The sequence below is a fragment of the Lasioglossum baleicum genome, chromosome 10 (assembly GCF_051020765.1).
Source record: "Lasioglossum baleicum chromosome 10, iyLasBale1, whole genome shotgun sequence".
NCBI classification, from domain to species: domain Eukaryota; kingdom Metazoa; phylum Arthropoda; class Insecta; order Hymenoptera; family Halictidae; genus Lasioglossum; species Lasioglossum baleicum.
Genome location: NC_134938.1, coordinates 10058222 through 10077455, shown reverse-complemented (window position 1 = coordinate 10077455; position 19234 = coordinate 10058222). Strand labels below are relative to the sequence as shown.

The window sequence follows — 19234 nt, the reverse complement described above, 5'->3', positions numbered from 1 at the left end:
TTTGACATGTTTGTGTAACTGCACTGCTAAATAGAGTTACAATCTGAAACAATGGGACAGACTACTCCATAGTGTGTTAAATAAAGTTAAAACAAAATTGTAAGTGCAGGTATTTTCTTTTTCTTATACAAATTCAATGTTCACCTTAATCAATTTTATGGCAACAATGAAATTCAGCTGCAGCAAAACAGCTGTGAACTACAGTGCAAAGAGTAGAAGATTAGCAAAATCGATGGACACGTCTCACAAGCATAATCTTTGCTCCGCAGGAAAACGCTGCGGAATCGGAAGTCTTTGGTGGACTCTCACGAGCGTCGGAAGTCCCGCAGACACTCGACAGGAACGTCACCGTTGTCGATGTCCTTGAACGCGCGGCTGAGTCCTCGGCTGAATCATTCTCTGGGTCTGAACTCCCTGAACAACACTTTGAACTCGAGTCTGCCGGATGATGACGACGAGTCGAGCAGTTCTCAGAGCTCGCAGGGTCACCTTGGCGAGGTTCAGTTGAACGGCAGCTACAAGGAGAATAAAGGTAAGACCCTCGTTGATCCGGCTGATTCTCCGCGGCTCTCCTCGATCGGGAAACTGCAGTAACGCACGGTTAAATTTACATGAGTTGGCCCCAACTCTTCTGCCAAACACGACCTTGATGCTCTTGATGATGAGCTTGAAGCGGTCGTGATGGGACCCATCTTTATCATGTGTTATGATTTTGTGCGGGAAGCTCTTCCTTTTAACCTTTAGTTACTCCTGTCAGTTAGTAATTCTAAATAAAAAATGTTAACAGAGACCTAACTATTGTAAAATTGAAACATTGTTATTAGACTGCGGATTTTATGCATGTACGATAAAAATGGGACCGTACAATTTAAAACAGTGGACACGTTCAACATATTTAAGGACATCAATGTGTTAGTTTCAGCTTAATAGGTTAGTTAAAAGAAGGATACAATTTTTATTTGGCTCCTGTGTCCTGAAATCAATGCACACTAATCAATGCACGCAGTCTAATTATTATATTGGGGTTCTACAAGACCCCATGCGAATAATTTGACACAAATCGAGGTGCAAGTATGTAACTGAAGGTTAAACTGAGAAAGCAAACATCCGTTGTATCAATCCTAACTCTTGTTCGCTGAGTGTCAGTTCATTGTCAGAACCCAACAACCGAGCTTTTGAATTTTGAGCTTTCTAAGGCGAAGAGACTTCTTAAATATTTTTAAAGCTGAAGATCTACAGAGAGAGAGAGAGAGGGTGTCCCAAAATTTTTTCAACAGCCGGAAATAGGAGGTTCCTGAGATCATTTGGAGCAATATTTTCCTTTGCAAAAATGTTACCCGCGGTTTTGTTTAGGAGTTATTAACGAAAAACACGGACCAACCAGAGCGCGACCTAGACGCGAGTTGGCACAGTACTCATGACGCGCCAACCGTCTATTGGCCGACTGTGCCAACTCGCGTCTAGGTCGCGCTGTGATTGGTCCGTGTTTTTTTTAATAACTCCTAAACAAAGCCGCGTATAACATTTCTGCAAAGGAAAATATTGCTCCAAATGATGTCAGCAACCTCCCATTTCCGGCTGTTGAAGGAATTTTGGGACACCCTGTATACTTTAAACTAAAGCTACGATCGATTGAAAGGAAAGGCACCGTACAGAATTGTTGAAGGTGGGCCATCACAAAAAGAAAATTGTCTACCTTAAGATTGCTGTAGGTAGACTAGTATTGATGGACCCTTGGTCAGCCTCAAAGTAGCCCAAGGTCCTCGTGGTCCCGGAGCCCTACTGACTGCGAGCTGACGCGGAGCCCTCCACACTCCGACTAATTGTTTAGTTGATGTCACTCAATTTATTTCTATTAATGTGCTGCTATCTATTCAGCCGCAGGCATTTTGCACGAAGATACTGAACTAGTTTAAAATAATTCAAGTAATAAAAAATAAAAAAACTTGCGTGCTGAGCAGAAATAGCGACGTGAGCAGAAAAAGGGACACTGACCTTAACTGAAACCCGGCAACGAGTATCAGACAGTGAGGTCTTCTTTCCAGCAACGCAAGAGTCCTCGCAAGAGCTCACACGTTCCTCTGCGACTTCTTCTCGTGTCCGAGGAATAGGTTCGCTCCCCCCTCGGTTTCGCTCACGCGTGTCATCGATAAGCGGCCGCAAATCCGCTCGTTAACGATTCGACCGCGCCGATGAATACGAACTTCGTCGTTGACGAGCGGCGATTTCCGCGTTAACCATGCCGTCCCTCTCCCGAGAACAAGACCTTGCGGTTTCCAGTTCCCCCGCGTGTTGCGGATAGAAACCGAGCGGAGCCGGGGGCGGAAAGCTCCGCTCGAAAGGGGACCCCGGCCAAGGACGTTTATTCCGTCGCGGAAAACACGCGGGCCGACACAGTGTCGGTCAAGTGCGAGATCACGGGAAACACAGTCTCTACGGTTCTAGAGCACCTGCTCCCTCGTTACACGCAACCTGAAAACGCGGTACGTGGTTTTTCTTTTCTCGAATGGCGCTGTTGGCTTTGAACCGTTGCGTCGTCTTCGTGTGTTCTAGAGAGTTTGTAGTTCGGAGCAACGCGTGGGCTTCGTCGAGATCTGCTGTTGAACTGTGTTTGCACATTGTGGTTCTTCATGCAAGTATAGAGTTTGGTTCTGTGAACTTACTGTTTTGGGTTGGGATGGTTCTAGGAATAATTACATAATAATTACGTAAATTCTCTCAAACCCTAGGGTAAAGGTATCCGATACCGTGATCCATTATCAGTTATCGGACACAAAACAGACTTTTTAGAAATTAATAAGAATAACATGAAGTACCTAGTATTACTTTATTTTTAAACATAAAATTGATGTTTCCGCTTCATATATACATACATCAAAATCATTACAATAATTTTTGTTTAACATATAGACAACGCAATTTTACTCGTTTCCGATTATAGAAAATGCTAACGAACTGTGATACACCAGAGGATGATAAAATAGTGATTTTATTGTGCTACAGCATAAAAAGTGAAACTTCCTGCAGTCTAGTAATGTTTAGAAGTAAATTAAGATTGGAAATGGTAAATAATCCTAATGAAGTGTGACAACAAGATCAGGAACAACTCTCGATGCAGTATTTGCAAGACATTTAGACAAAATTGAATCAAGAATATTTATATCATATTTTAGCTATCACCAGCCAATTGTTTCAATGATAGAATCATAGAAAATCATAGAACATAGAAAAAAATAATGAACGATCAAAGAAGGAGAGCATATGGGAAAGAAAGAGACATAGTTCACAGCATTTCCCATACGCTTTCCCATACGATCAGAGCTTTTCTCACAAATAATGCAAAATAAATTACAGAATTTACCTTAATTCGTACAACAAGTACAATCTTGTTACATGAAGTTTTCCATCCATAATCTAAAGGAACGTATCGAGAACCTTGTTTAATCTGCCCCGAAAGTTGTATCAGGAATGATTGACGTCACTAGAGGTTCACCAATCGATTTTTCGTTGTATCGTGATCGGGAAAAGCGAGAAGAATGGCGGCCGTGACGAATCGAATTTGTAGGAACCATCTTCGGACGTTTCGGCTCGTGTGTCGTCGGCTATAAATCAATATAAAGATCGAATCGGCGCGGTTCCGTGGGAATGAACACGAGTGAACGTAGAACGAGGCGGATCGGCTCGGTAAACAGTAAATTATACGTCGTCACGGGTGATGATCGGGGGCCAGTGTGTGTACCAGTGGCGAACAGCTAAGAAAAGAAGTGATTTACTGCGGGTTTCAGTGGACGTCGGCGTGACACCGGCGTTGAGGCGCCGACGGGAGCGGGCCGAGAGACAGAGGAGCTTTATCAGGGAGCAACAAGAGGCTACGGCGACTATGCGAGCGTCCGTGGGTCATTCGGACGATCAGGAAAGTTAGTATTTTTCTCGCCTTTGAATTTCAGCTCCTCCTTGAATTGCTTTGCTTACGACTAAACAGCGGATTTTATGCATTTAGAAGGACAGTTACGTTATTTTCAACCTATTAAACATATTAGGAAAGAAAATAAACTTCTATTCCACTCCAGTTCGTTGCAATGCAGGTTGAAAATTTTTGTTCCGCATAAAGATTCGCTGTCTACTGAATTACTGTTTCACAATTGTATATGAAATACAGCAACAGTTATAATTATCAAGGAGGAAGTAGCGTTTAAGACGGAGTAACAATTCTTCAAAAATGTGTTAGCTTATAAAAATGACAGACCCCATTTATTTAGATCTCGTGCAATTTTTATTGCGATATGTGCTTGGCTAAAGAAATTTATCGAATCAGTTTCCACGTGTGCAACTTCATAAATTCAATGATTATAAAATCTCTATTCTATAAATTGTAAAAAGCTCAACTGTTGTGTGTGTACGAGAAAACAGGTTTCACTCGACGTGCACAATGTAACAAAGATTACACAGAGTAAAAATGATCTGGATTGAAAGAAATGTTTTGATTTCGGAATTAAAATTGCTTCGAGTGCATAAATAATAGTATGTTCACGTTTCTCATTAATTGTTTGAAAAGAAGAGTCAGCGATACGCGTTGATACATTGCATTTGCTGTTGACTCCACGAAGGTCCTTTCCCGACAAACGGACTGCGTTACACGAACGGCACGTCGTACGACCGAAACGCGGACTCGCCCTCGAATAAGTTGTCCAGGACGAACAGCAGGAAGGACTTGACGCCCCTGATGAATGCCGCGAACAAGCTCGACTCCGAGGAGAAGAAACCATGGTACGGGAAGAGCCCGGACGAGGGTGTCGAGTGCGACGAGGGCAATCACACCGACGAGGACGAGGATCGTCGAGTGGTTTTACAGCTGAAGAGGGAAGGAACCGTCAAGGATCTCACACAAAAGCTGGCGGCTCAAAATCTTATACCCAGCAGTCCGGTCGAGGAGAAGGTCTCCAGGTAATTTGACCATGTGTCCGATCGTATCGATTCATTCTCACCGCGCATCATAACTGCACTGCCAATGTCCATACCAAAACTTATCCAAGTCTATTACGTTCAGTAAGGAACATAACTGATTCCACACACTTTAAATCAGAACAACTTTTTTATGAATTGACCAGACGACTTCACTTTCTCTGTGAGGCTAGAAGAATTAGTTTAGTAAATGATGTGTAAAAAATATGTTGAAAATGTGAAAATGTGAATTGTGAAAAACAATAGTAAAAATTGATTTTTACAACTTTTTTAGCTGGGCCAATAACGAAAATTTAAATGGTGTATTTGGTCAACTTGCATAAATTATATATATATATCTTGTTGAAGTTGTTAAGAAAAGAAAGGCAATTTTATGTGGTTTATGTTTCTTACAACTGATGCAATCAATTTCCATTTCCATCAGACTGGTCGCAAGTGTCCAACCATAATTGTCTACATCTATCCACAGCATTGATTTGCTGCGCACAACTTTCATCTCAAAAAGCTTCATTAATCCCTATATCTTAACTACCATTCAGCTAAGTCAGCAGGAAAGATCGACATTCATGAACAAAGTTCTACCGCATCTTTGACGGTGACTCTTCGATTTCAGGATAGGGGACATGAGCGGTCTGATCTCGAAGGCGAAGGAGGGTCTGGCGAAGTCGAAGTCAAAGGCGGACGTGTTGAAGTCGCCGACCAGCGACAACCTGCCGAAGTTGCAGGAAACGAAGAAATCGGAGAACGAGCTGCACTGGGAAGAGCTGGTGAAGAAGTTGAAGAGACCGTTGGCGTTGTGCGACCTCGACTTCACTGATTTGAATACGGACGACGAGGTCGACGTTCTCGGCCCGGTGAACGTGACCAACGGGGTGCCACCACCTCCTCCGCCAATGGTGCCGCAGACAGGTGGCTCCCGAGCCCCTCCACCTCCGCCCTTGGGGGCAAGATTGCCCCCGCCGTTGCCCCAGGCGCCGCCGCCCCTCTTCGGCGTGAACTTCAAGTCGTCGAGGTCGACGGCCGCGAACGAGAACAGCAACACGCCAAAGAGTCCGCCGCCAACCTTCACCAAGAAGAGCAAGAAGACGGTGAAGCTGTTCTGGAAGGAGGTCAGGGACGATCCCATCATACTGTCCAGGCTCGACAAGAACAAGATGGTGTGGGACGAACTATCCCCCGTACCTGTCGACACGCAGAAGCTCGAGCACCTGTTCGAGAGCCGCGCCAAGGATCTCATCACCAAGGTGAGCGATTGTACTTGTTTGCGCTGGGCGCCGCTACCCTCGCGAAAGCTTCTCTTCGGGTCGCAGTATTAACCATCAGAATCGTTTCCGACGACGGATAGGCTCATTCGGAAGTTGGGGATACACACTGTCTAACAACTCTTCAGAATTTTTGTTTGTATCGATATCCAATGGAGTTTTATAGATTTCTGTGCGAAATTTTGAATTTAAGGGCATACTAAGAATTGGGGATGATGGAAGGGAAGGTCTCCCGATTCATATTCACTGCCTGGGGATCTATAAGTGCAATTTATTGGTTATTGATACATAAAATATTCGCCGGACGGGGCTATTGATTTAAATTAACCGCCAGGAGCTGGGTACTTAGGCGAAGCTTTTTCAATTTTAACATTCTGCAGACATTCGTGAGAAATGGTGGAAGATCTGGGAACTTAAGATAGCTTAGCACTCTCTGTGAAGTGGTTCTTTTTGTTTTAAAGGGGTTGATTGGTTTGCTAACTGTTTCTTTTAATATTTTAATATAATAATTTGTAAGAACTGAATTCGCGTAAACTGATATACATATTTCCGACGGTTGTATAAGGTTTCTCTAGAACAAGAGGAGCGAAACACGGCGGATCAATGCCACAAAAATATTCCGCACCTCGGGGTATACGTCATTCGACGATTGCAGCTTCACGAACGTTCATATCCGAGCCATGTATCCGATATTTCATCCGGCACGAAAAATCCATTATTCCTTTATCGAAGGTTACAGGGCGGTCTGTCGCATCAAGGTTATTTAACATTAATCTCCAGTCTATCACTTCCGGCCGAGTAGCGCGAGTGTAGTTCGTTTCGCGAAATATCTCGCGTGATATATTTCTTCCGTTATATTGAAGGGATTAGGGGGTGGGACCTCTGGAATCCTTGAGCCATTCGCGATCGAGGACACACGAGCCGACCGGCGTATTCTAAATCTGTCGACCGGCAAAATATAATTGGATTTCGTCCGTGCTTCGGCGTCATAACTTTCGCGACCGCGTGGGAACAATGGACGTTGCAGGATTTAACTTCCGCTCACCCTCTCACACCTCTCTCGCTCTCTCACTCAATTACCCCCTCTCGCTCCCTTTTATTCTGCTCCCCCACCCCCTCTCTCATTGTCTGCCTTCCATTTCTTTCTCCAGCTTTCAAGCCCAACAAGCTTTGCTTATCTCACTCTGGAACTTGGAGGCTACAGAACTTGGGAGAATATAAGTTCCCAAGTTCTTACGCACTCCAGCTTCCAGGCTCTCAAATTATCAAGCCGCAAAACCCCCAAGTTCCTAAATTCTCAAGTCCCAAGCTTCTTAACTCCCAAGCCCCCAAGCTTCCAAATTCTCATGCCCCAAGCTTTCAAATTCTCATGCCCCAAGCTTTAAAATTCCCATGCACAAGCTCCCAAGCTCATAAGCTCCCTAGCTCCCAAACTCCCAAGCTCACAAATTGTCAAGTTCTCAAGTTGTCAAATTCTCAAGATCCCAATCTGTCAAGTTCTCAAGCTCCCAAGCTTCCAAATTCTCATGCCCCAAGCTCTTGAGCTCCCTAGTCCCCAAGCTCTCAAATTCCCATGCCCCAAGCCTCCAAGCTCTGAAGCCCCCAAGCTTTCAAATTCCTATGTCCAAGCTCTCAAGCCCCCAAGTCTCGAAATTTCTATGCCCAAGCTCCTAAGCTCCTTAGCCCCCAAACACCCAAGCCGTCAAGTTCTCAAGCTCCCAAGTTCTCAAATTCTGAAATTCTCGAGCACTCTCTCTCGCCCTACGTGTGTCTTTCTGCCAAAGTCGATGAAAAACTATGTGTTCCAAAAGCGCCCGCGGTTTCTCAAAACTCCATTGGGGCGTCAGGAAGTTTAATTACTGCGAGGGAATTCCGCGGGTGGGAAAAAAGGACGCTACCGCGGACCTGTCCCATGAATCTTCGGTTTTCTTTGTTTCGGGCTCCCCCGGCGCGTCGACCACGAGGCGGGCATGTCCGACGTCGACGTTAGTCATTCCGCGGCCGGCGTTTCGTTAAACCGCGACGCGAACCAACGAGCTAGCTCTTGGGCTCCCGGTATTGCACCGGCCCGTATCCGCCGTGAGAACCTTTTCATCGCGCGGAAATTCCACAGCTCGACCACCCGCAATCCTGAATACACAAAGCTACGTGGCTGGTTAACCGGATCGCTGGTTCGGGGCTTCGCCGGCGAGGTTAAAGGGGATGAAACGTTCAAACCTGCCGGGTCAAAGAAATCATTCTTCATGGTCGCTTTTGAGCGGCATGCCGACCTACTGTCACGCCGGGTTTTCACGGTGAAGGTGACGGTGGTTGATGATGGGTCCTTTCTCATGTAACTAGGACATTCTAGCAGTACGGATAATAGAGATTCTCTAGAATATCGCCAGTTGAACAAGCTTCACGTGAATCAGAAAAACGTCACAAATACGTGGATAAAAATTTCATGAAAACAATTTTTCACCGATACAATGAGGGTAGTTTTTTACCGTGGTAAAAAAATATTGTCAAATCGAATTATATGGGTGAGGAAATCCTCGAAACGAACAGGAATATCATCAAAGTTTCACCGAGGAAATCCGGCACTGCGCGACGTCTTTGGCCGGATGTTATAAGGCAAAGGGTTAATCCTTCGTTGAGGACCATACGAAGATTCCATTAATACCACTTACAAACGTGTAAACGCTAAAGCTTTCGCTCGAACAAGGATGATAGGGCCAGGAAGCGTGTTAAGGCTTCGGTCTGTCGATGCCTTTGACACGGATTACGCGTTTAATCCGAGCCCGCTAGCAGGTGGGGGTTAGCTCGTCCCCTTAAACCGCTTTGCCCTTAAACGGTTCTATTTTCGATTGCGTATAGAATAACACAGAGCGAGTCGCGTCACTTCTCCGTGTCCCGTTGAATCCCGGGAGCTTTCGTGCTCGCGCGTCTTCCGTCGACGAGGGTGCAAACGTTTGTCGAAGCTTAAGAGGATAAAAATCCCGTTGCTCGTTTTCGCCCTCGCGTTTCCCTTTACCTTCACCGTGAAGCTCGTACTTGCCCGCGGGAATCCGTCGATTCCATGTTTATCATTTGATCGTTGAAAAAATATAGGGGTCGGTGCGAAAATAATTGCTTTTGCTAATTGCAGGTTGTTCAATGTGTTAGGTTGGCAAATAAGTTCGTTCGGTTTTTTACAGTGGAATAAATCACAAAAACCGAACGAACTTTTTTCCCAACCCAATATTAGGAGAAAGATATTTCGAACTGAATCATCGTCAGTTCTCGATATTTAACAAATTCCAAATATAATTTATTCTTCAAAAAATCAGGGGCACGTTCATTTTTTTAAATGACACTGTATAACGTAGTGTTGTAGGTGGCAGTCGAGTCTCTTCATTGATTTTCAGTTTGAATATTCAGCTAGAATATTCTCTCGGTGCTTTACACTTTCTGATACTTAACCCAGCTTTCTTCGAATTCTAAAAAGTGTAACAATAACGCATTGAAAAACTCCTCATAGTCGGTACGAGGTGCAGATGACGTCTCTAAAGTGTTATTATTCACCTGGCCGATTGTTTGCGTATTGCCAAGAGGACGAAGTTGAAGTTTCTTGGCTTTGGAGGAATTCTAATGCGGAACAACATTTCCTTCTGTCGGCTGGCGGTAGTAGAATGGAAAATATTACGCCGTTGGTCAGCTACGAATGTCAACGAGCTTAAAGGATTTGCGTCCCTCCTGTCTTCGCCTCTTCTTCTCTCCTCGTTGTTGTCTCGTCCTCTTCGCGTCCGGTGGTTCAGCGATGAGCTCCTCGAGTGTAAATAAACGACTTTGTCGCTGTATAGTTGGCAACGTTTCTTACGTATTATTTTCGCGCATTTGCCGGTCACGAGATTTTTTAGTCGGATGCCTTCCACCGAGGAGCAATTAGGAAAACAGGGAGCTCGGCTTGTGAAGTATACATGAAAGGAATTTTTTAACGCGGAGGACAAGCGCGTATTTCCGATTGCGTCGAGCTACTGACAAAAAGAATGTACAATTTTTCAGTTGGACAGGGTGAGAAGGCAAGAATTAGTTAGAAGAGGGTAGTAATATGAGGCAGCCATTTTACTTTTTAATCTACGGATTCTCAGAATAGGTGTAAATTTAAAAATCAAATTAATAGAAAGTAATAAGACAACTACAATTACAAGGAAAATTTATTTCATTTTACAATAATCACACGAGTAAGTAGTTCTATGATAGTTCTACTGAAATTGTTAAAGGAGGAAGGAAATTTACGTAGCATGTGCGGAAAATATTTATTTTAAATATTCCCAGTCTACTTATTAGCATTTTCGTACGCAGTGTCGGGATTCTAGTGTAAAACTACCCGTGAAATAGGAATCTGTGGTACAAGCTATCATAAATCATACTGATTAAGTGGTGCGACTTGGAAACTTCTGTTTAATACATTCTGTGCCGTTGCATCTGCGTGTCGCATACGCGGTTAGACGTCGCATTGATTCTCATTAGCGTCGCCGTCACAGATACATCACACCGATGATTTGTCATTCCGCGGCCACCGTATGAATAATTAACACCGGAAAACTGGAATACATTGTCGAACGAAAAATTCACGTAGCAAAATTATACAATTTTAAAAGATAAATTATTTTAATTTTCATATAAAGATTGGCTACTAAGCTCTCCAAATGCAGGATGAATAAAAATTGTCTTTTGTTATACAGGACATTATCGGCACCGAAGCAGCTTTAATTACTGCGAAAGAAGGGGTGAAAAAGGGGTTAAAAGGATATTGTAGAAATTCCAGAGAGAAGACGTTCAATATTTGCAACGTGAAATCTGCGGGGGCAATCGACGCTTTAACGCGACGCTTCCGTTCTCGCGTGCGAATGATCACCTCGATAAAAAATCGAAATCGAATCACGTTCTCCGGCGGACGGCGCGTCATATCGCGCGGGCATTAATTCCTCGGCGGTCGCGATATCGGCTGCTCGTTTCTCGGTCACGCGTTTTTCCCGCCGCGTTCCTCATCGGGAAAACCGTAGGAAAATTTTTCATCACGTCCATAGTCGACCGCGTTCAAAGATTCCGCTTGAACGGGTCTCGGCCTGTCGTTAATTACTCCCGTAATTACTTGCCGGTTTTATCCCCCCCGCTCTTTCCGCGCTCCGACTCGTCTCGAGCCAATGGCGACACCACTTTTGACACGACTCTTGGCAAATTCTCTCGGTAAATTACTTTCAATTCGTTGAAGGAAGAACGAAGTTACAATTTTAAATAAATTCAGATGATTTCTTTAATCGCAAAAGCGTTTTTCCAGTTGAAAATAAACATAACGTTGGAAAATGTTAATAGAGTCACTAGAGTTTTACGTTCTTACATCAACGTTCATTTCGAGGGCGGTCACTTCTGAAAACCAAAGAGGGGAGCATAAAAGACTCGATATTAAAGCAAAGTTGCAATTGATTAATTGCGAGGGCCACGAATTAATTTCTACTGGCTAATACGAGGTCGCCTTTTCGTATCAGCTTTCTATCCTTTTATACTATGCTTCTTCTATACTGTCCCTCTCCGTTCTTCTTTTTCCTCCTCATAGCTCTTCTTTCTTCTCGTTGTTCGTTCTTTGAACTTCTAAATTCAGGTCGGGGTCCGGTAATAATTAGTGCTGGCTAAAGAGTCCGACGAGACTTCCGCAAGAGAGAGAGAGAGAGAGAGAGATCGGGTGCGAAGGGGATGAAAGAAAGACGGCGTGAATCGAGAAAAATTATATGGAACACCCGACGGCTTCACAGGGAAAAGAGAGCGAGCGAATAATGCCGGGAAGGCTCTCCGGCACGTTCTTAGTTGTCTCAGGTTTTTTCTTCTTTCGTTTTGTTTCATTGCGAATTTAATGAAGCTCGATGGGCCTGGAATTTGCTGTGTAAATATTGGTTATAAATATTGACTGCCTAGCAGAGAATTCATTCGAATCGAGGGGAATACAGTTACCCTCTCCCCGCCAACACCGGATTAGTCACGTGATACGCGTGGGGGAAGGTAGAGTAGGGACACATACTGATCCACCTACAAATTTTCTGCGTTTATTCTGTAGTGGATGATTAAGCGACATTGTTTATTCTCTCGTTCTATTTCGAAAGAGTAAATCGATCACTTTTTAAGGATGTTCTGGAGGTATATAAAAACGCAACAAAATTTTGTGAAAATTTGACAAGGTATCCTTACTAAATTAATGCAATTACCAAAGTTTGGGTTCGATTCACTGCACCGTTTAAGAATTATAGCAACTTCAAGTTTGCACATTTTAACACGTCTTCTTTTGGAGAATTCATAAAATTCCACTTCAAACCCTATTTAAACCTTGAAAAAACGCAACTAGAAACTCGAAAAAAAACACTCAAAAACAAAAATATACTCATGAATGGCTTTCATTGCCAATATATTGATGGATTTTGAATTTCTTATACTTTTGTCTCCTATTGTACCTCCAGAACATCCTTAATTCCAGCCCCTGTCAATCAATCCATAAAAATTTGTATTTACGCGGGCGTCCGTGTCCCAGTAATTATGTATGCCAGTTAGAGCCGGGCAAATATAATTAGTATAATCACAATTATCGTTAATGAGGGATTTTTGCTGCTCGTTAACCGGGAATGACACTGTTGCATTATTTATCCAATCGGGGTTGAAATACTTTGCTTGCGCGAAGTACTTGTTAAAACTTCGTTTATGGATCTCGGCGTGCGGTTCTTGTAATAACTTCATTATTCTCTGTCACTGTTTCGTTGAAACTGCCGCCGAACTTTTGTATCGTTCCTGGAATAGAATTTATCACGTTCCATACATTTAGCGTTGTTATTCTTCAGAAAATGTTCGTTGTGTGGGCAAGAATTGTGAAAATAATGAATATGCGAGGGATTCGCTGAATGCTCGTACCTTTTCATAATTCTTCCTTTATTTTTAATATGTCTTTCGTTTATTATGTTAATTAAATTGTACGATATTCAATTTATACCTCGAGATTGCTATTTCGAAATTGTGAGTACTCCGAAAAGTTCGCAGAAGATCCTACGAGATTTAATTAGGAATTCAGAGCGACGAGAGGGTAGTTAATTGCAAATGTCGCGAACAATAGTTCGCGTTCTCAGGTTGTTCTGAATCTTCGCATCGGATTATGGTAGAACCGTTCCACACGAACGATCACAATCGTGGCATAATATTACCGGTTCCGTTAGCCTAATGAAGTAACTTTAACAATAACACTTGGTAAATTAATATGCGTCTGCAGCTACATACATACATACATACATACAACGATATCCCGTGATTACGATCTACGAATAATAATACGGCGGCTAGCGGTTGGGTGGTTGGTCATGGTGGTTTAATGCAATACGACTAATCTTTTCTTGTATTATTTGCAATATTCTTGGTGCTCGCACGAAAAATGAACGAAATGGCATGCAATGGAATTTTACAGGAGGTGAGTCCTAATTTCTTAACTTCACTTAACGCCGGTGTTCTCTAATCCCGCATCAACCTAATTGTTCTTCTTCTCTCTACACTTTCCTGCACGTTAATTAACGAGCCTCGAAACCAACAAAAATATCCGCGAAACATCGGTTCCGATAATGAAAAGAAACGCGTCCGTTGGTACACACATCTCTTGATTACGGACGTCATTATAGAATTCCCAACAGGATGGGCGCATTTTTAATTAGTACTGTCCCGATGTTATTGAAAACACTGTTCAAAGCTTGCGCATGTTCCCGCGAAACAAAAATTTTTATCTCAACCGACGCGTTTCTACATTTTTTCGCGGACCGAGCTTACCTGTTTGTTATTTTACAATCCTTTCACGCTCTACGCTTCGCTAGCCTATTTTAATTTCTGCCTGTGTAATTGAACTTTGCTGTCGGATCGCATGTTACTATTATTATAACCGATTTGCGAGCGGTCACCACGGTTTCCATTTTCCGTCGTAGCTTGCGCCTCTGTTTCCTTGTATCACTCGCAGCAACATCGTAGCGTCGGCCATTATGTTCTACACGGTTCGTTTCCGGCCACCCTAATTTCGTTCCGGTGATAGTAATGTTACTCACCGCTGATTGATCCGCAGAAACAACGGATACATTACCATCGTGTTCCCATTTCTCCGCATTTTCGCTCTCCGTCCCTTTGGAATCAAATATCTCACATGCACCTGGTTGTTCAACATACAGAGTGGCCTGGAAAACTCGATGAAACATTCCTGACTCGTGTGGAAATCGAAAAGTTCATTTTGCAAATTGAGTCTTTGCTTTGGAGATCATAACTGCTGAAAACGAGCCAGGGCTGATTTCAGAAATCAAACCACCGTTCTTCAATCGTTAATATCTCGAAAACGGAGCCTTGATTCGGGTTCGGGTCGGAATCCCAAAAGTTTGCACATTCAGGTACCCGAAGCTGAATTGTAAGGGTGCAGGATGCGCCTTCTCATTTCTCGGTAATGCAAATATGGTTTTTTCCTGGGGAAAAATGGGGAAAAACCCTATCTTTGCATTATCGAGTCTACCCCCTTAAGCTTGACGACCCCAACAATTTTTAATCACAAAGTATGACGCTTTTTCACGACTAGACTGCGGATCTTTACGCAAAACAAAAATTCCTTACCCGATTTGCAACAAACTGGAGTGCGACAGAAATTTAGTTTCGTTCCTATTGTGTTTAGCAGGTTGAGAATAATCTTTCTAACATTTTTGCTGTTTTAAACTACGCCTACTTATTTTTGCTATAAACGCATAAAATCCGCAGTCTATTCATGACCTCCCAGTATAATTTTCGGGATCCTGATCCGAGGCTCGAGTAAATACCCGCCCATCCCTAGCGAAGGACTTTTAGATTGGTATTACATGTGTCAGAAATGTATTTTTTGGACACCCTGTATAATTTCACGCAGACCGACGTGTATATCGTTTGGAAACCACTCGTGCACGGTGTTGGTTCTGAATTTAGTTCACGGTTTGGAGTGTTGCAGCGTAATTAAACAAAACACGAGAACAGATTGAAACAGACATGTTATTAAGTTGGTTATTCGCCGTTGGATGTATCCGATGTCGGCCATTAACAGTTTTGCTTTCTGATTCGTCGAGTAGAAGCAGCAAGAGATGAACAAGAACAAGGAGATCATCGTGCTGGACCATAAGCGATCGAACGCCATCAACATCGGGATGACCAAGCTGCCGCCACCGAGATCGATTAAGACCGCCATCTTGAAAATGGACGCCACTATCATGAACCGGGAGGGTATCGAGGTGAGAACTATTTTTCTCTTTTTACGTTTAACATTTCTTTTGTACAGAGACGCATCACGTCCCACGGTCTACTTGTTACATTGTTGAACTTTTTCATAAATATACCATTGTTCTCGAGAATGCATGCTTATTCATTGATACAGTGGAGGATAAGAAACAATAGAATGCATTTAAATGGGACACGTTCATAGGTTCTGAAAATTTGCGAAAACTGCTAGAATATAAAATTCCAGAGAATAAGATTTTACATGATTCCACTTTCTTATGATTCGCTTTGAAAACTTAAAAATTGCATGAACATCCGTCTAGTAATGACACTGTCGAAAAATTCTAGACTAGCAAGAGTAGAATTCCAATTAAATGTCTCATTCGCTAGAACAGAAAGCAGAATTCCATTGTGAATCCTTTTACATCCGCGTTGAACGTCGTTAAGATCGTCCTATTGTCGAGGACTCTCGATTTATTATTTATTATTAATAACTACGACGAGCTTCTGAAGCATCGAACATACCTTTCTGACACTTATCTCTTCCTGTTCCTTGTGTTTCTCCCCGGAAGAAAGCACGAGTACTCGTCACGATCCCAATTTCGTTCGAAATCCTCCGACCGGGAGAGCTCGAGCAGCAAGTCACGATCCTTGGTTCACAATCGGTCCCCTAATTCAGTTGAAACGCACATCCGTTCTGTTCGTGTTTTCTCTGATTTCTCTAATTTTCGTGTTCGCTTCTGTTCTTCGTTCGCTCCTTCTCCTTCTCCCATTGGCTCTCACGCCCCGCACGACAGAAACTATTGACGATGCTGCCAACCGAGGAGGAGAGGTCGAGGATACAAGAGGCGCAGGCCGCCAATCCTGACCTACCTTTGGGATCGGCCGAGCAGTTTCTTCTAACTTTGGCCTCCATCTCGGAGTTACCCGCCAGACTGAAACTTTGGGCATTCAAGTTGGACTTCGAGAATTCGGAGAAGGTAAGCGGCCGTTGTGAAATATTGATAACCCGGTGCGATTCGTTGTGTCGTCGCCAATTAGCCGATCGTGCGTCTGTTTAGTGCAGAATCTGTAATGACGACTTAACCCTTATGTAGCCAACCGAAATGTATAATACAGAAAACCAATTACCTGATTTTAAACAAATTCGTATTTTAAGACTATACATTAATATATTAGCGAGCAAAGAATTCAGAGAAGTTTTGTAATATTTTATTAGAGGAACGTGAATGCGAATATTTATAAACCCGAGCACATTTTTTCTGTTCATCAACGATATTATTATTAGGATCAGTGTTGATCCAGCAGCTTCTTTAAGTCTGTCGTTAAAAAATTCTACCATTCGTGATTTAGTGCATCTGATAACAGTTCAAGAGTCGCAGTAATTTCGCTGCGAAATTTTTAACGATCCACAGCCCCGACTTGGCACCCGGTGATTACCAGCTTTTTCTGCATTTCAAACAATGGCTTGCAGCGCACAGCTTTGGAAAGAATTGAGGAACGGCGTTATCAGATCGTTTGAGTCGCAATTACGTAGAATAATTCAATATTTCGTCAGACATAAAATCCAATAAAATACTTGATTTTATACAGTGACTTCCATAAATCATCAAAGCTGATTCAATCATTCCGTAAAGCCAAAGTTGATTTCTACAAGTTTTTTGATCTGGGCCAGTTATGAAAATTTAAATAATATGTTTTGCAGACTCAAATATTCCCTGGTATTTTTTTAGAGTTCTTCTAAAATGATAAAGCGACGCAAAAAAAAATATAATCAACTATAATCATTAAAAGTTCGAAGACACAATTACTAGATGTTCTCTCATACAGAATTCTAAATAATTCCGAAATAAATAATTATGGGTATCTTTAGTCCCAGTAAACATTCCGGAAGAAGACTAAGTAGAATGTATATGTATTTTCTGAAATGACATTTTTCTAGCTGGATTGTGCCTATTTGTCGGACGGTGAAAATCGTTGGATATCCCGGTCAAAGTGTTTCACACCCTCTAGCCAGGCGCCAGTTCGTCGAGGCGCAGTTGATGCACGTCCCGTTCTAAAAGCACGATCGCGTATCGGTATTCGCCGTGTTCACGGCGAAGAAATCGCGCGATTATGCGGGGAACGTTCACCCGCGACTTCCTTCCCCGCATACCTGGCGTTTTTCCTCGTCGCGGCCGGGGACTATCTCCGTGGAATTCGAGACGAGATTCGTGAGAAATAACGGGCCAATTCGATCGCTATTACGCGCGCATTCGTATTCGACGTTGCTTAATAGAATTTGCATTCGGAATGACATGCAGCTTCTCGTATAACGTTGCATTTACGGCACGTCGTCGTCGTCGTCGTTCGCACTAACGATCGACAGTCCTACGTAATAAAAACGAACGAAAGCTTTCGTTTCCGAATTATTCGCCTCGCTCTTCGCCCGTAAACCTGTCAATAAACTTCGGCTCATCATCTCGCCAATCGAAAAGAATTTAATATTCGATTATTAAATTTATGGGAGAGCACTCTCGTCCACTTTTCAAACTCGGCCCCCCTCAAAGGGTCGGCGTAACTGCGCACTGTACGAGAAGACTATCTCAAAAATTTGTTTGTGAAAGAAATTCATTTCTGTAGAAGTAGCATGCAGCGTTTTTAAATGAAAATTCAAAGATAAAATGAATACATTCATTCGTAGATTTCTTCAATTACATGTTTTCCATTCTGTTCTATTACTTTCTGCCATTTTTGAGGTAGAACGTCGTGCTACTGAACAAAACTGTGAATAAACACGTTAACACTTTGCAGTCGGAGCTATTTTAATTGGAAAATTAAACATTTCTTCCGACCTAGAATAATTCCATTCCATATGTGTAGTAATTAAATGTGTAGTAAGTGATTAAATACCAACATATTTAATAATTACACAGCGGATTATATGCATTTATAATAAAAATTAACAGGTGTCATTTCAGACAGTAAAAATATTAGAAGAATTGCAAAATACTGTTATATTATTTGCAACCTATTACACTCCAGTCTGTTGCAATTCAGACAGAAAATTTTTATTTTGCGTAAAGATTCGCTGTCTATTAATAATGTAAACAATATTATGAATAATGAACAGCTGAGTCGAGTGCTAAGGGTTAATTTGATCGTTAAAGTTTAATTTAAAAACGCTACGAACTTTCGTTCCAACCCGATACGTATTGGTTGTAGAGATCGTAATCAATCAATGGAAATAATAGTCGAAAACATCGATTGCTATTCGGAGGTTCTTCATAGCCGTTTGAAAAGCTGAAATCGATATTATAACGGTTCCGAGACGACAGGATTTGTCCTTATTACCGCGTGCGATCTCTGGAAAAGCTGCTTTGACCGTGAGCGTACATCGAATGCGCGCCGAAATGATTTCCGTCGTGGTTGTCGTCGCCTCTGGGAAAAGCAAACAGTGTCGGTGGGTAGGCTCGTTGCCCCGACGAATTCGTGGAAAATGGACGATCGGCAGGCCGACGACACAACGAGGAGACGTCAGCCGCCGCCGCCGCCGCCGCCGCCGCGCCGCCGAGACGCGGCTGCGAAAGAAAATAATCGCGAACCACCTTTGTGACTTCAGGAAATTGCGGAACCTTTGATGGATCTGAAGCAGGGAATGGAGACCCTCAGAGTGAATAAAACGTTCCGCGGGATTCTGAGCACGCTCCTTTCGATCGGGATATTCCTCAACGGAAATGAGGTAGGTATTGAATGCCAGCCAAATGATATCC

At 42.9% G+C, this 19234-nt stretch overlaps 1 protein-coding gene and 1 long non-coding RNA gene across 10 annotated transcripts in view; both read left to right on the top strand.

The window, feature by feature from the left end:
• Positions 1-19234, top strand: part of Fhos (Formin homology 2 domain containing) — a 304700-nt gene that overhangs the window by 247608 nt on the left and 37858 nt on the right. For 6 of the 8 annotated variants that reach the window (XR_013009741.1, XR_013009743.1, XM_076431634.1 and 3 more), the window contains 7 exons: positions 270-532; positions 3786-3917; positions 4608-4944; positions 5576-6206; positions 15338-15496; positions 16280-16462; positions 19084-19203. Coding sequence is in view for 6 of the 8 variants with exons in the window: in XM_076431634.1 (XP_076287749.1) it covers positions 270-532; positions 3786-3917; positions 4608-4944; positions 5576-6206; positions 15338-15496; positions 16280-16462; positions 19084-19203 (1825 nt within the window). In the remaining 2 variants the exon portion in view is untranslated. The other 2 variants (XM_076431636.1, XM_076431637.1) reach the window with 2 other exon arrangements.
• Positions 2232-3779, top strand: LOC143212663 (uncharacterized). 2 transcript variants are annotated; one of them, XR_013009747.1, is made up of 3 exons: positions 2232-2483; positions 2554-2636; positions 3421-3779. It is a non-coding gene; the product is annotated as an uncharacterized LOC143212663 (long non-coding RNA). The 2 variants fall into 2 exon arrangements; XR_013009746.1 differs by lacking the exon at positions 2232-2483 and having other exon boundaries at positions 2490-2636.